Genomic DNA, 14,651 nt, shown 5'->3' on the forward strand with positions numbered 1-14,651 from the left:
TAAGCCAGGAGCAGGAGCACATCCTTGTGGTCTGATTTGCCAAAGTATGGGCGGGCGATAGAGCGGAAGGCATGTTTGATATTTATGTAGCAATGGTCTAGGATGTTTGGGCCTCTGGTGGTAACTTGGTAGCACGCTCTTGAGCTTGGCCTGATTGAAGTCCCCGGCCATGATGAACGAGGCCTTGGATTTTTCATCTCAAGGCTGCTCGTCGTGGTGTATATTTTATCCAGCACGATTTTCATGTCCGCATGGAGTGGGATGTAAACTACCATCAGAATAACAGAGGTGAACTCTTGCAGAAGGTAGTAGAGGTGGCATTTTAGCGTCAAGTATTCTAGGTTTTGGGGAGCAGAAACTTGCCAATGTTGCTACATCTAGGCACCAAGAGATGTTGATTAGGAAGCAGACCCCACCTCGCCAGCCTTGTCTGAGACTGTTGTACAGTCCATTCGATGGATTGAGAAGCCCTTTGGTTGTAGGGTTGTAGGCTCTATGTTTTGGAGAGTAACGTAGATGAATTGGAATTCCCATAACAGTGTTGGTCTTGCCTTTCTTGTTGGTAGAAGGCACAGTGCACGGGGATAATGATTAAATTGGTGCAGTATCAACTGTGGAGCCTAAGTATTGCAGCTACAGTGTCCAGTGATGGAGAGGGTTGATATCAAGTCTGATGGCAGGAAACTCAGTCCTGGATGGCATGAGCTATGTAAGTGCCGTTGCAATGCACATATACAGGTGAGCAGTAAATAGTTTATAAAAATTTTGACTCCATTCTTAAAGCCAATGCTCAGAGTAGAACAGGCAGACCCGACTCCATCCCCTTGCTTGCTCCAAAAACCAATTCAAATACAAAATAAATCCAATTCATGGTCCCCATAGGATCCAAGCTGACAAGAAAAGACACTGCAAATGATCTTGGTCTTGATCTGATGCTCGATGTTATTTAAAAGGCCGAGAAGTGGTGAGTAGTAAGTATCATGTCACACTCATGATTTGAGCTTTGTAGATGGGAGAGAGGCTTCGAGGGGTCAGGAGTGAGCAACTTGTTGCAGTCACTTTTCATAGTGTACCTAGGTTTTATCTTGCTCTTGCAGCCACAGTGTGATATGGCAACTGCAGTTCTGCTCTGAATGTTGACATATGGGATGTTAATGGTGAATTTTGACATTGAGGTTCTGTTGTACATTAAGGAAAGATGACAAGGCTTTCTCATTTGAATTTTATGTGGTGAAAATGTGACTTGTTAATTGTCAGTCTAAGCCTACATGTTACTCAGGTGGCATGGGCACATAATTTCTGTGAAGATTTATATAAGAACATAAGAAATAGGAGCAGGAGTAGGCCATCTAGCCCTTCGAGCCTGCCCCGCCATTCAATAAGATCATGGCTGATCTGTCGTGGCTCAGTTCCACATTCCTGCCCTCTCCCCATAACCCTTAATCCCCTCACTTATCAAAAACCCATCAACCCGCGTCTTAAAAATATTTAGCGAGGCAGCCTCCACCACTTCAACGGGCAGAGAATTCCAGAGATTCACCACCCTTTGAGTGAAGAAGTTCCTCCTCAACTCCGTTCTAAACTGCCCCCGCTTTATCTTGAGGCTGTGCCCCCTAGTCCTACTGTCCTTTCTGAGCGGGAAGAGTCTCTCCACCTCTATCCTATCCATCCCATTCATCATCTTATATGTCTCAATGAGATCTCCCCTCATTCTTCTAAACTCTAACGAGTACAAGCCTAGTTTATTCAGCCTCTCCTCATAGCTCAACCCCCTCAACTCCGGTATCAGCCTAGTAAACCTCCTCTGCACTCCCTCCAAGGCCAAAATATGCGAACCTAGAAGCTAACAGCAGTATTCAAATTCAGGGCATTGACTATCTGCCCTCCAACCACTCAGGCAGCACTTCTACTTGATTGTTGCATATTGTCTAGGACCAGGTTAAAAAGTTGGTGATTGGACACTTAGTCCCTTAGTCAGCCTGCTCCCCGTGAAACAGTGTACTTTTTTTTAGATTCGCTTAACTGTAGAAGTATCTAATTCTGGTATGTTGGAATTTTATTGGCATGCCTGCCCGAGGCTCATGGATCACACCCGAGTCCAACGGAGAATGCTGTTCTGCAAGCCTCGCCCGTACCAATTCTGGGGCGGGCATGCCGGTAAAATCGGGACCAGTATTTCTCTTTCCACATCCTTAACATTTCCTTGTTGCAATATCCTCCATTGGCTTATCCATAATTGGTGAGATTAAAATTGATACAAAACTATTTAATGCTGTTAGTCAGTTTGAATTGTGTGACAAGTGCAATATCGTTCACCAACTGCTCACAAATTCTAACTAGTTATAACTATCTTCTTAAATTTATTTGCAACTTGGTCTCAGCAGCCAATAGCAAGAAGCTGTTTCATACATATTTTGACTCTCATTGCTTTAACCGCGGCTGGAATGATTAAACTGGTGAGACTTTAATGTTCAAGGCTAAATTTATATTAACACAAAGCAATGCTCAATAGTTTCCCTCACTTCTCCATTTTCAATACGCATCACGCAATTAGCAGAAATCCAGCCCAATTTTCTGTAACTGTGAGATGATTTTAAAAGGAAACATATTGAACAGCTCCATTCCAAACTCATGCTTTGTGACAAAATAGAACTCACTTTAGAAAATAATTAAATGTATCACATCACAAAGCATGACATCACCATCCTACAGAGTTCGTTATTTCTGATTGTCACAAACTTGTCCGGACCACTAAGCTTGACAGCAGTGAAGTTGCATTTCAATAATTCAGTCCTACTTTCAAAATGAAATTGAAGCCTGGATATATTTTCAATTTTCTGTTTCTTGACAAAGTTCATGTTTTAATGTCAGTCAGAAATACCACTGTGGTTCTGGAGTATTTTAAACTCTTGGATGTTCATGACAGCCACACTTTAAATGGTAAGATGGAATTTTCTGAAAGTAAAACTGACTCCAATATTAAACATGACCAGTAGTAGAAGAATAACTGAGTGATGGTCTGACAGTTTTTTCAAATGGGCTTAGATTGACCCAGCTGGAAGCACTCTCACCTTTGAGTCCAATTTGGATCAAGTCACTCTATGGATTGAAGCAAGCAATCAAGTTGGACACTTTAGCACTGTACTGATGAAGTGTTGGATTGCCTAAGATGCAGGCTGGGATCATCTTCCCATGGCAGTGTCATGGCAGGACAGAATTTCTTCCGTACCTCAGCTTTTACCGTGTTGGGAATCATTTCAGTTGCAAAATAGCTCGTTAGGCTACCCAGTGAGAAGGAGTCCCCCATTGTCTAGCTGTGGAGAGGGAGGTACTGGTGTAGTGGTTGTGTTGCTGGACTAATGGAAATGTGGGTTTGAATCCCACTATGACAGATGGTGCAATTAAATCCAATAAAAATCTGGAATTAAAAGTCTAATGCTGAGAATGAAACCATTTTCCATTGTCGTAAAACCCATCTGGGTCACTGCTATCCTTATATGCTCTGGCCTATATGTGACTCCAGATCCACAGCTCTGTGGGTGACTCTAAAATATCTTCTTAAATGGCTTAGCAAGCCATTAGTGATGGGTGATAAATGCTGCCCCAGCCAGCGATGCTTACATTCCCTGAATGAATTTTAAAAGTGTATCTGTAAGTGCATGAATTCACAATTAAAATTATGTAGAAACCCTACAGTGCAAAAGGAGGTCATTCGGCCCATCGAGTCTGCACTGACCACAATTCCACCCAGGCACTATTCCCATTACCCCACGCATTTACCCTAGCTAGTGCCCCTGACACTAAGGGCCAATTTAACATGGTCAATCCGCCTAACCTGCACATGTTTGGACTGTGGGAGGAAACTGGAGCGCCCAGAAGAAACCCACGCAGACATAGGGAGATTGTACAAACTCCACACAGACAGTGTCCAAAGTCGGGAATTGAACCCAGGTCCCTGGCGCTGTGAGGTAGCAGTGCTAACCACTGTCCCACCATGCTGCCCCAAAGATTATTCCTAAAGTCCAAATTCTTCCTGGAGGAGGGATGTTGAAATTGATTTCTTCGTCAGATGTAGCACTTCAATGATCTGGCACAATTCTCGTAGGTAATGCTTTACAAGAAAGAGACTGTTAATATATTCCTGATAGAATCATTTTTCCTTCTTAGGATCTGGGCATTGCTAGTTGAGATGTGAAGATGCCGGCGTTGGACTGGAGTAAGAAGTTTTACAACACCAGGTTAAAGTCCAACAGATTTATTTGGTAGCAAACACCACCAGCTTACGGAGCGCTTGCTGCTCCTTCATCAGGTGAGTGGAAGACCTTTTCAGAAACAGGGTGTATAAAAGCACAAACTCAATTTACAGAATAATGTAAATTGCAGGAAAGGTTGTCCTGAGGCATGGTACATTGGGGAGGCCATGCAGACGCTACGACAATGGATGAATGAACACCGCGCGACAATTACCAGGCAAGACTGTTCTCTTCCTGTTGGGGAACATTTCAGTGGTCATGGGCATTCGGCCTCTGATCTTCAGGTAAGCATTCTCCAAGGCGGCCTTCACGACACACGACAGCACAGAGTCACTGAGCAAAGACTGATAGCCAAGTTCCGCACACATGAGGACGGCCTCAACTGGGATCTTGGGTTCATGTCACACTATCTGTAACCCCCATGACTTGCCAAATCTCACTAACTGTCCTGTCTGGAGACAATACACATCTCTTTGACTTGTGCTTAATGCTCTCTCCACTTACATTGTCTGTACCTTTAAGACTTGATTAGCTGTAAAGACTCGCATTTCAATCATTATTCTGTAAATTGAGTTTGTGCCTTTACATGCCCTGTTTGTGAAAAGATCTCCCACTCACCTGATGAAGGAGTAGCAAGCGCTCCAAAAGCTAGTGGTGTCTGCTACCAAATAAATCGGTTGGACCTTAACCTGGTGTTTTAAGACTTCTTACATTGATGGTTATGCCAGCATTTGCTGCTCATCACATTCACAGATGAGAAAGTGTAGATGAGAAAATGGGGAGGCAGTGGCATAGTGGTATTGCCATTGGACTAGTAATCTAGAGACCCAGGATAATGCTCTGAGGACGCAGGTTGAAATCCTACTGTGGCAGATTTGAATTCAATAAAAACCTGGAATTAAGAATCTAATGGTGACCATGAAACTATTGCCGATTGTTGTAAAAGCACACCTGGTTCACTAATGTCCTTTAGGGAAGGAAATCTGCCATCCTTACCTGGTCTGGCCTACATGTGACTCCAGACCTTCAGCAATGTAGTTGAGTCAAATACCCTTTGAAATGGAGGGTAGTTGGGGATGGGCAACAAATGCTGGCCCAGTCAGGGACACTTACATATTGCAAATTGAATTAAAAAAAGATGAAATTGAATTATTTCTATATAATATAAATAATACAAATTTAGAATATTTTTGCTTTTTTTCTTCATTTCTTGCTCAGAAGATTGCCACACTAAAAGTGTAAGAACAAAATTGATATCCTCTCCATTAGCTGCCTATTTCTATTAACCACTTTTTGAGATCAGGAGAAAGGTTGTGGTGAATAATGGCAATAAATGCAGACAAATAATAGATTTGCAAACCAAAGACATTTTTGCATGTTTCCCACAATGTTCAGTTGCTCTTCAAAATTATCTCACAGATGTCCAATTTTATCATTTTCTTCGCTGTGTCACGGACTTGAGCAAATCGCAGATAAAGACGACTTTTGCTATGTTTGATTGGAAAGCCTCCGGGGAGATTGGATTTGATGAGTTTTACATGTTGATTTGCATCTTAATTGCTAACAAGGTATGAACTTAAATTAGACACTTTGGAAAATATTTTAAGAAATATTTTCTTAAATGTTTTCAACAATTCTCTGGACAACATACTGCTTGTCCACATGCCCAAACCACAGTCTTATAGAGTGAAAAATACTGAATGAAATTGATATTGTAAAGATGTGCTCACAGAGATGACCATCAGAAAGTTTGCCCAAAAGTGCTAAGCCTTAAAATGTCTTCATGCCCAATACAAACTGCTATACTAAAACTGATGATTGTTTCACCAGGCTGCAACTGGCATGCTGGGGATGCCAACTCAAAGTAGTAATGCAATGGTTGCAAAGATGATTGATTAGCATTGGTCACGGTGTGTCTGAGTTGCTTGGGGTCGAAGGATACATGGATGGGATGGGTGGAAGTCAGCAGTGACCCACAGTTTTGAGGCATTTGGAGAATTTCAATTCAATTGAGTGAAAATAATGTGAGAGTGGTTTTTAATGTCTCCCTGTGACAAAGATTCTGTCTAGACTGTCCACAAAAATTGAGCATTAAAAGTTGCAAGATAACTCCGTCACATAGAAGACCCACGAAGGACAGCTAATAGCTTTCTTTCAAATAGTAGCTACTCTGTTGCCAAAACCGTCAAATGTACGAGGGAGGGGACTGGAGGGTGGGGGCTGAAATTCAACCTTGGCAAGGCCAAAAAGCTACCAATAATGGATTGGTCACACCCAATTCTCTCTCTGTTGGCATCAGTCACCAAAGTTAAATTGTATTCCCGCTATTTTCTTGTGGAAGACCAGACATCACATTGATTGGTATAAATAGGACAGACCAAGGTTCTTTCTAAATGCTGAAATATTAGAAGAAGCAGAGGCCCAGAGAGACTTGGGAATGCAGGTACATAGATCAGTAAAATGTCATAAATAAACACTGAAATTAATCATGAAGGCTAATGGAATGTTGGCCTTTATATTTAGTGGACTAGTGATGGCTGCAGGTAGGACATGGCTATTAACATTGTGAAGTGTGGGGGCTTTTGCAATGAGGGTACATATGCCATCTGTCTGCAGAGTCCCAATTTCATGTGGCACTGGTTCCTGGTCACCTCCAGCTCTGTCTTTGGCATTCCACCCTGTATTGAGGGATTGACCTTCCTTCCCTCCTCACATGCCCCCTGATGACCAGGGTTCTGCTCTTTCTGCAGTGGCTGTTGCCCATCACCACCAAAGTCCCCCAGTCTGATAGTTGTACCCAACTGACAGTTAAGCTTTCTTTCTGAGGCAATAGATTACCCAATTGTCCTTGGCAGCCTTTGACATCTATTCTTCTGCTCCTGTGGTGCCAGGGTATGCCAACATGTAAAAGCTCAGGTACCAAGCGTGCACTTTTTCTGCTGTCTGTAAAGCACCAAGGACACTCAATGCCCAGTTTCGCTTTGCCGCATGACATTCTCACATCTTGATTGGTTCCCCACTCTGTACCCACCTCCCCTCCATTGTTCTGAAACTGACAACTTCTAAACATTGTGCACCCCTTTAAATATCCTATCCTTCTCCTTCCACAATCCCTAAATAAGCTATTTAACATGTTTTGTTGGTCCGAATTGGAGGCAGAGTAAGATTCCTATCCATCAATCCTCCATGCTGTTGGAGCCAGAATCAGCCAGCAAGAATGGCTGTCCTGTCATCAGAACTTAGACAAATTCTCAAAAAGTTGCATCTGTCACATTAAATCATTAGTTACCCTCAGCAAAGTTAAATTCTATTGTGTAGACTTGTTTTCAGTTCATTGGGCGACACGGAAGCACAGTGGTTAGCATTGCTGTCCATAGTGCCAGGGACCTGGATTCAATTCCAGCCTTGGCTCACTGTCTGTGTGGAGTTTGCACATTCTCCCCATGTCTGCCTGGGTTTCCTCTGGGACTCTGGTTTCCTCCCACAGTCCGAAGATGTGCCGGTTGGGTTGATTGGCTATGCTAAATTACCTCTTAGAATCAGTGGGATTAGCAGGGTAAATGTGTGGGGTTACGGTGAGGGGCCTGGGTACGATTGTTGTCAGTACAGGCTTAATGGGCTGAATGGCCCCTTAACCCTAAGGCAATTTTGCATCGCCAATCAGCCAAACCAGCACATCTTTGGATTGTGGGAGGAAACTGGAGCACTCGGAGGAAACCCACGCGGACACAGGAAGAACGTGCAAAATCTACACAGACAGTGCTAACCACTGACAGAAAATCTATGATAATGCAGTTCTGTAAGGCTAAACATGGCTTGGTGTCAAATTACCATCTGTATCTGATAATTGTCACATGTACTCACAATCACTGTTTTAAATGTTACAGGATAAAATGGAGCAGCAGTTTCTTCATCGTCACTCTCGGTCCATCTTTGACCTAATTGACATGGATGGTGGGCACACCATTAGTCCAGCAGAATTTTATGCTGCAGGATTTCTCTTCAACATCAAAGGACGTGCTTATCTGCAGATGTTTAAAGATTATAGTGGAAGTGGTGGCGAGGTAAGATGGCAGAATTGTGGCAATGAACTTGCCTCCTTGGCCAATTTTCTCATCTGTTCTGAGAACAATGGCACTTGTTGGATGTTGCTGGATCATGGATCATGCTGCATTTATGTTGTACTTTATTTAGGTGGTCAGGGTTCACGCCCAGTGAGTGTCAGCAGGCCATCAATTGTGAGGTACTTTGCAGCCAAGCCTAATCCTGTCCTCACCAAATAGCTAGGAACAATTATAAGCTGAATTGTGGAACTCCTCCTCCACCTTCCCTTCCCCCTATGCTCCCAGCGGATACTTTCCTTCTTAAAATGGGGAGCGTGTGCACTGAATCCAACTGTAGGTTCCCTGCCTCTAGACCAATCAAATCAAATAAGAGTCTGGGATCTTGCTGAGCTGGTGTGTTTACCCATGAAACAATCAAGAAACCCATTTTTCATACTTCCTTATGAATTAATTTTATGCTAATTTGAATATTGCAGTTCATGAAATAAAAATCAAAGAGTCCCTGCAGTGTAGATGAAGGCCATTCAGCCCATCAAATCTGCACCGACAACAATCCCAACCCAGGCCCTATTCCCCTAACTCCATGTTTTTACCCTGTTGGTCCCCTTAACCCTAAGGCAATTTCGCATCGCCAATCAGCCAAACCAGCACATCTTTGGATTGTGGGAGGAAACTGGAGCACTCGGAGGAAACCCACGCGGACACAGGAAGAACGTGCAAAATCTACACAGACAGTGCTAACCACTGACACCCTCAAGATAAGGCAGATGCAAGGAAATCTTAATTTTTATTCCAAATGGTAATCCTTATGAACAATAATACAAATTCCTGTTGAAAGGACAGTTTTAAAGAGCATAGGTATATAAGAAATAAGGACATGAGTAGGTTTTAGACCCCCATCAAACCTGCTTCAATATCCAATAAGATCATGGCAGAATTTTACATTCACTTCATTTTCCCATTCTATATCATATTCCTTGATTGCCTTAGTTCCCAATGACCCATCAGTCTGAGTTTTGAATATATTCCTTCATTGGGCATCCATTGCTCCCTGAGATAGAGAATTCCAAAGGTTCACAACTCTTTGAGCAAGGACATTTCTCAAATCAATCTGAAGAAACCAACATTTTTTATGTTACAAGCTTTCAGCTAATAGCAGAGATAGAATTGGTGGGTACCCATGATTCTTATACAACCCATGTCAAAAGAAATGACATGGGCTGGAGGGAGAGTTACACTTAGCTACATTCTCAACCCACTCCAGTCCCACACAAATATTGGGCTTTAGTCTACTAGCTGATTGAGGCAAATTACATTGGTATTATATGACATAATCAATCAAGCTAGCAGAGCAATGCAATATTTATTCATCAATCTGGTCTGGATTCAAAGCAAGATACTGCAGATACTGGAAATCTGCAGTGCAGAAACAGGCCACTCAGCCCATCGAGCCTGCACTGACACTAGTCCCACCCACGCCCTATCCCTATAACATCAGATATTTACTCTGTTAATCCCCCTGACACTAAGGGGCAGTTTATCATGGCCAATCAACCTGACCCGCACATTTTTGGAGTGTGGAAGGAAACTGGAGCACCTGGAGGAAACCCACACAGACAAAATTAATTGTTCAGATTGATAAAATCCCAGCAAAACTCCAAATAATTAGTGATGGAGCAAATTTTAAGTTGGCACAGAGGTGGTGAAGTGGATTGGGTGGGGGAGGGGTGTATGGGAAAGTGCAGAAGTGGAATTTTTTTCAACCTTTTACCGTTCCCTCGCCTTCACATGGTTCATCTCTAACTCTTTCCTTCCTTTACTCCTCACTTTCCATTTCTGTGGATATATTAGATACCAATATTCGCTGCAACTCCTCCCACAACTGCTTTGACTACATTCTTTCCCTGGCCTCTTCCTATAAGGACTTTATTCCATTCTCCATCATATGGCATCTGGTCTGAAAATGTCACCTTCCATACCAGGGCTTTGAAATGTTTCCAGATGTGCTCTTTCTTGGTAGTTATGAACGCTTTAAAATCAATATAATGCTTACTGCTTTTGTGCTGGGGTATTTTAAGGTCAGCCAATGTCAATCTTTTGCTTGAAGCACAGTTGTTAAGGTGACAACAGTGAAACACATTGTGAAAATGGATCATGGAGTGAAATCTAAAACATTATGCATGGATCTAGCTGAAGCAAGAGTTCCAATCCTGTATAATACTTTTCCACACATTTACTGTACATGATGATGGTAAGAAAGCAAACTTATCATAGAATCATAGAAACCCTACAGTGCAGAAAGGGGCCATGTGGTCCATTGAGTCTGCATTGACCACAATCCCACCCAGGCCCTACCCCCCCCATATCCCGACAAGCTTACCTGCTAATCCCCCTAACCCCCTACGCATCTCAGGACACTAAGGGGCAATTTTAGCAAGGCCAATCAACCTAACCCCCACATATTTGGACTGTGGGAGGAAACCGGAGCACCCAGAGGAAACCCACGCAGACACGTAAGAACATAAGAAATAGGAGCAGGAGTAGGCCTTCAAGCCTGCCCCGCCATTCAACAAGATCATGGCTGATCTGAAGTGGATCAGTTCCACTTCTCCGCTTTCTCCCCATAACCCTTAATTCCCTTGTCTATCAGAAACCTATCTACCCGTGACTTAAATATATTCAGCGAGGTAGCCTCCACCACTTCAATGGGCAGAGAATCCCAGAGATTCACCACCCTTTAAGTGAAGAAGTTCCTCCTCAACCCTGATGTAAACTGCACCCCCCCGCCTTATTTTGAGGCTGTGCCCTCTAGTTCTGCTATCCTTTCCAAGCGGGAAGAATCTCTTTACCTCTACCCTATCTATCCCCTTCATTATTTTATATGTCTCTATAAGATCCCCCCTCATCCTTCTAAACTCCAACGAGTACAGACCCAGTCTATTCAATCTCTCCTCATAGGCTAACCCCCTCATCTCCGGTATCAGCCTAGTGAACCTTCTCTGCACTCCCTCCAAGGCCAATATATCCTTTTGCAAATGCGGCGACCAAAACTGCACACAGTACTCCAGTTGCGGCCTTACCAGTGCCCTGTACAGTTGCAGCAAGACCTCCCTACTTTTATATTCTATCCCCCTCACTATAAAGGCCAGCATCCCATTCGCATTCTTGATCACCTGCTGCACCTGCAGACTGGGTTTTTGCGATTCGTGCACAAGGACCCCCAGGTCCCTCTGCACCGTAGCATGCTGCAGTTTTTCGCCCTTTAAATAATAATCCCTCCTACTATTATTTCTACCAAAGTGGATAACCTCACATTTGCTAACATTATACTCCATCTGCCAGGTCCTTGCCCACTCGCTCAGCCTATCCAGATCTCTCTGCAGACTTTCCGCGCCTTCCACACAATTTGCCTTTCCACTCATCTTTGTATCATCAGCAAGACACAAGGAGAATGTGCAAACTCCACACAAACACAGTGACCCGAATCGAAACATGTCCCTGGAGCTGTGAAGCAGCAGTGCTACCGTGCCACCCTTGTTTTAGAATGTAGAAAATAGGAATGGACAACAGGATTCTCCAAACCTGACATTTTGTTAGGCTTGCAATAGGAAGTAAATGAAGATGAAAGGAAGTCAAGTGGGCAGCACCATGGCGAGCACTGCTGCCTCACAGCACCAGGGACCCAGGTTCAATTCTGGCCTTGGGTGACTGACTGTGTGAAGTTTGCATATTCTCCCCATCTGGTTTCCTCCTGGGTTTCCTCTGGGTGTCCCAGCTGCATCCCACAGTCCAAAGATGTGTAGCTTAGAATGATCAGTGGGATAAATACATGGGGTTATGGGAATAGGACCTGAATGAGATGCTCTGTCGGAGAGTCGGTGCAGACCTGATGGACTGAATGACCTCCCTTCTGCACTGTAGGAACTATAAAAGCCACTGTTTTCATTTCCTCTGCTGAGAGTAGAATGTGGAGCTGTTTGATTAAAATTGCTTAACAATCATGCTCCCACCCACTTCTGGTTTTCCACCATTCCGCAATGTTTGTGAAATGCTTCACGCCTTTGCTGGAAATGAATGGGAGTCCCATTAGGTCATGCAAGTCTAGAAGGCTCTAGATGATGTTGTATCAACAGGATCCTGACATGAGTCTGAAGTACCAATAGACAAAGCATGCACCACACACATCCTGACCAATGGCACTTTCTGTTAACTGGCCTCATCAATACCCCTGAAAGAAATGGTTGCAGTCCTGTCAGATAAAGGGAAAAAGTGGTTTGCAAATTTTGACTGGAAGGTCAGGAGAAGCATTAATGTTCCTGTTGGCATTACATAAATGTACCCTGGCAATATGCAATCCTCCTTCACTATTGCCTTCTCTCTTACTTTGTTTGGACTGGCTGGGCTCTACAGCAGAATTGCCAGATTTTCCAGACCCTCTTGTTGAACTATTCCAAATGGGTGAGCAACTTGCCAGTAGATTGAGAGGGTACAGAGGAGATTTACAAGGATGTTGCCTGGACTGGGAGGCATGCCTTATGAAGTTAGGTTGAGGGAGCTGGGACTCTTTTCCCTTGAGAGACGAAGGTTGAGAGGCGACCTGATAGAAGTTTACAAAATGTTGAGAGGAATAGATAGGGTGGACTCTCAGAGGCTATTTCCCCGGGTTGAAATGGTCGCTACGAGAGGACACAGATTTAAGGTGCAGGGAGGGAAGTTCAGAAGTGATGTTAGGGGTAAGTTTTTCACTCAGAGGGTGGTGAGTGAATGGAATCGGCTGCCGTCAGTGGTGGTGGAGGCGAACTCGCTGGGGTCTTTTAAAAGACTTCTGGATGAGTATATGGGGTTTAATGAGATTGAGGGTTATAGATAGGTCTGTAGGTTGGTAGGTGTTGATGTGATCGGCGCAACTCGTGGGCCGAAGGGCCTGTTTGTGCTGTAGTGTTCTATGTTCTATGTTCTAGATTAGTTAGTAATGTGGCTTGACCATGAAACTGTCTGTTGACCAACTCTGGATTCATAACACACCCTGAAGGATGGTTTGTCTTAGGCAGAAATAATTATTGTGAAGCTTTCTTCCGTTATTTGATTATTAGAGAGAAAAAAAAACCTGAGAGCTTGTGGAAGGTTTAGGAAGATAACAGTTAAGTCATTTGCTTCACTTCCTGTTCTTCCAGATTATATATGTAAGTTGTTTCAATATTTATCAACAGTGTTGGTATGTGGGAACACAAATCTCAAACAGTTTATGAGTCCTGAGGGGAAAACGCACTTTATAACCTTGGTATTTATTCATTGTGGGTAACAGTCACACTCAGTATGTGATAGCTGAATGCACACCACACTGCTGTAAGAGGGGAATGAGAAAGTCAGGCACATATTGAACTGCAACATGAAATAATTGAAGACATCAGCGTATTTCAGAACAGTGAGAGATGGAGAAAAGAATGAGGAAAAAATTTAAAAGACAGCAAATGCTTTTAAACAAGTCAGATTAACAAACCATGAATGCTGAAAGTATGGACTCATGGCAATTTTTAATTCCATCTGAAAATTTTTGGGATTAGAAAGAAACAAAACAATATTGTTTTGTCTAACTAATGTGTTTATTTATTTGATCTAGAACCTCACCTACAATGAATTCAAGTTGTTCATCATGGCCTGCTTAGATAAACAAGAAAATATTAATGAAGAAAGAAGGAAAAATAAACCGATACGGCCAATAATGAGACTACTTTCTCATAAACGTTCTCCATTCTAATATTATACACTTGAAACAAAACTTGTCCTCTTCAAAGGGGAATTAGAAACATTGAAATGATACTTTCAACAACATTTGACTTGCTCCATGGATTTGGACCCAATGTATTTAATGTAAAAGTTTTAAATTAAAGACATTTTAATGAAAGGTATTTCTTGTAAAATTTTGAGTTGTTAAATAGTGTTTAAATAGCCTATAAGGTAAAGTGGCCATAGTCCCAGATGACAATAGGCTGCTGCTCTCCCCTTTGAATGGGGAAGAGCTGACTGATGGTGATTTAACCTCAGGATCATCACACCTCAGGCAAGGGGCAAGGCTGAGAAGGTGGAGCCTTAATGGATAACCTTAGCCGGTAGGGGAATTGAACCTGAACTGATGGTGTCGTTCTGCATCACAAACTAGCTGTCCAGCCAACTGAGCTAAAAACAACAAACTTATTAGTGTGATTTATTTTTAGGAGTTATGTAAAAAAAGAAGGTAAAGAACAAAGAAAATTACAGCACAGGAACAGGCCCTTTGGCCCTCTAAACCTGCACCGACCATGCTGCCCAACTTAACTAAAACCCCCTACCCTTC

General features: G+C 43.0%; 1 protein-coding gene across 1 annotated transcript; it reads left to right on the forward strand.

Annotated features, from left to right (window-relative positions):
- The first annotated feature begins 2,804 nt into the window (after positions 1 to 2,804).
- LOC145351887 (EF-hand calcium-binding domain-containing protein 9-like) lies at positions 2,805 to 14,167 on the forward strand. The gene is made up of 4 exons (XM_080201646.1): positions 2,805 to 2,940; positions 5,673 to 5,821; positions 8,141 to 8,317; positions 13,938 to 14,167. Exons 1-4 carry the CDS (start codon positions 2,805 to 2,807, stop codon positions 14,073 to 14,075), a joined length of 600 nt encoding a protein of 199 aa, XP_080057772.1. The 3' UTR covers positions 14,076 to 14,167.
- Positions 14,168 to 14,651: the final 484 nt, after the last annotated feature.

This window comes from Carcharhinus amblyrhynchos, chromosome 13 (genome assembly GCF_965287045.1).
Source record: "Carcharhinus amblyrhynchos chromosome 13, sCarAmb.v2.hapA, whole genome shotgun sequence".
Classification (NCBI taxonomy): domain Eukaryota; kingdom Metazoa; phylum Chordata; class Chondrichthyes; order Carcharhiniformes; family Carcharhinidae; genus Carcharhinus; species Carcharhinus amblyrhynchos.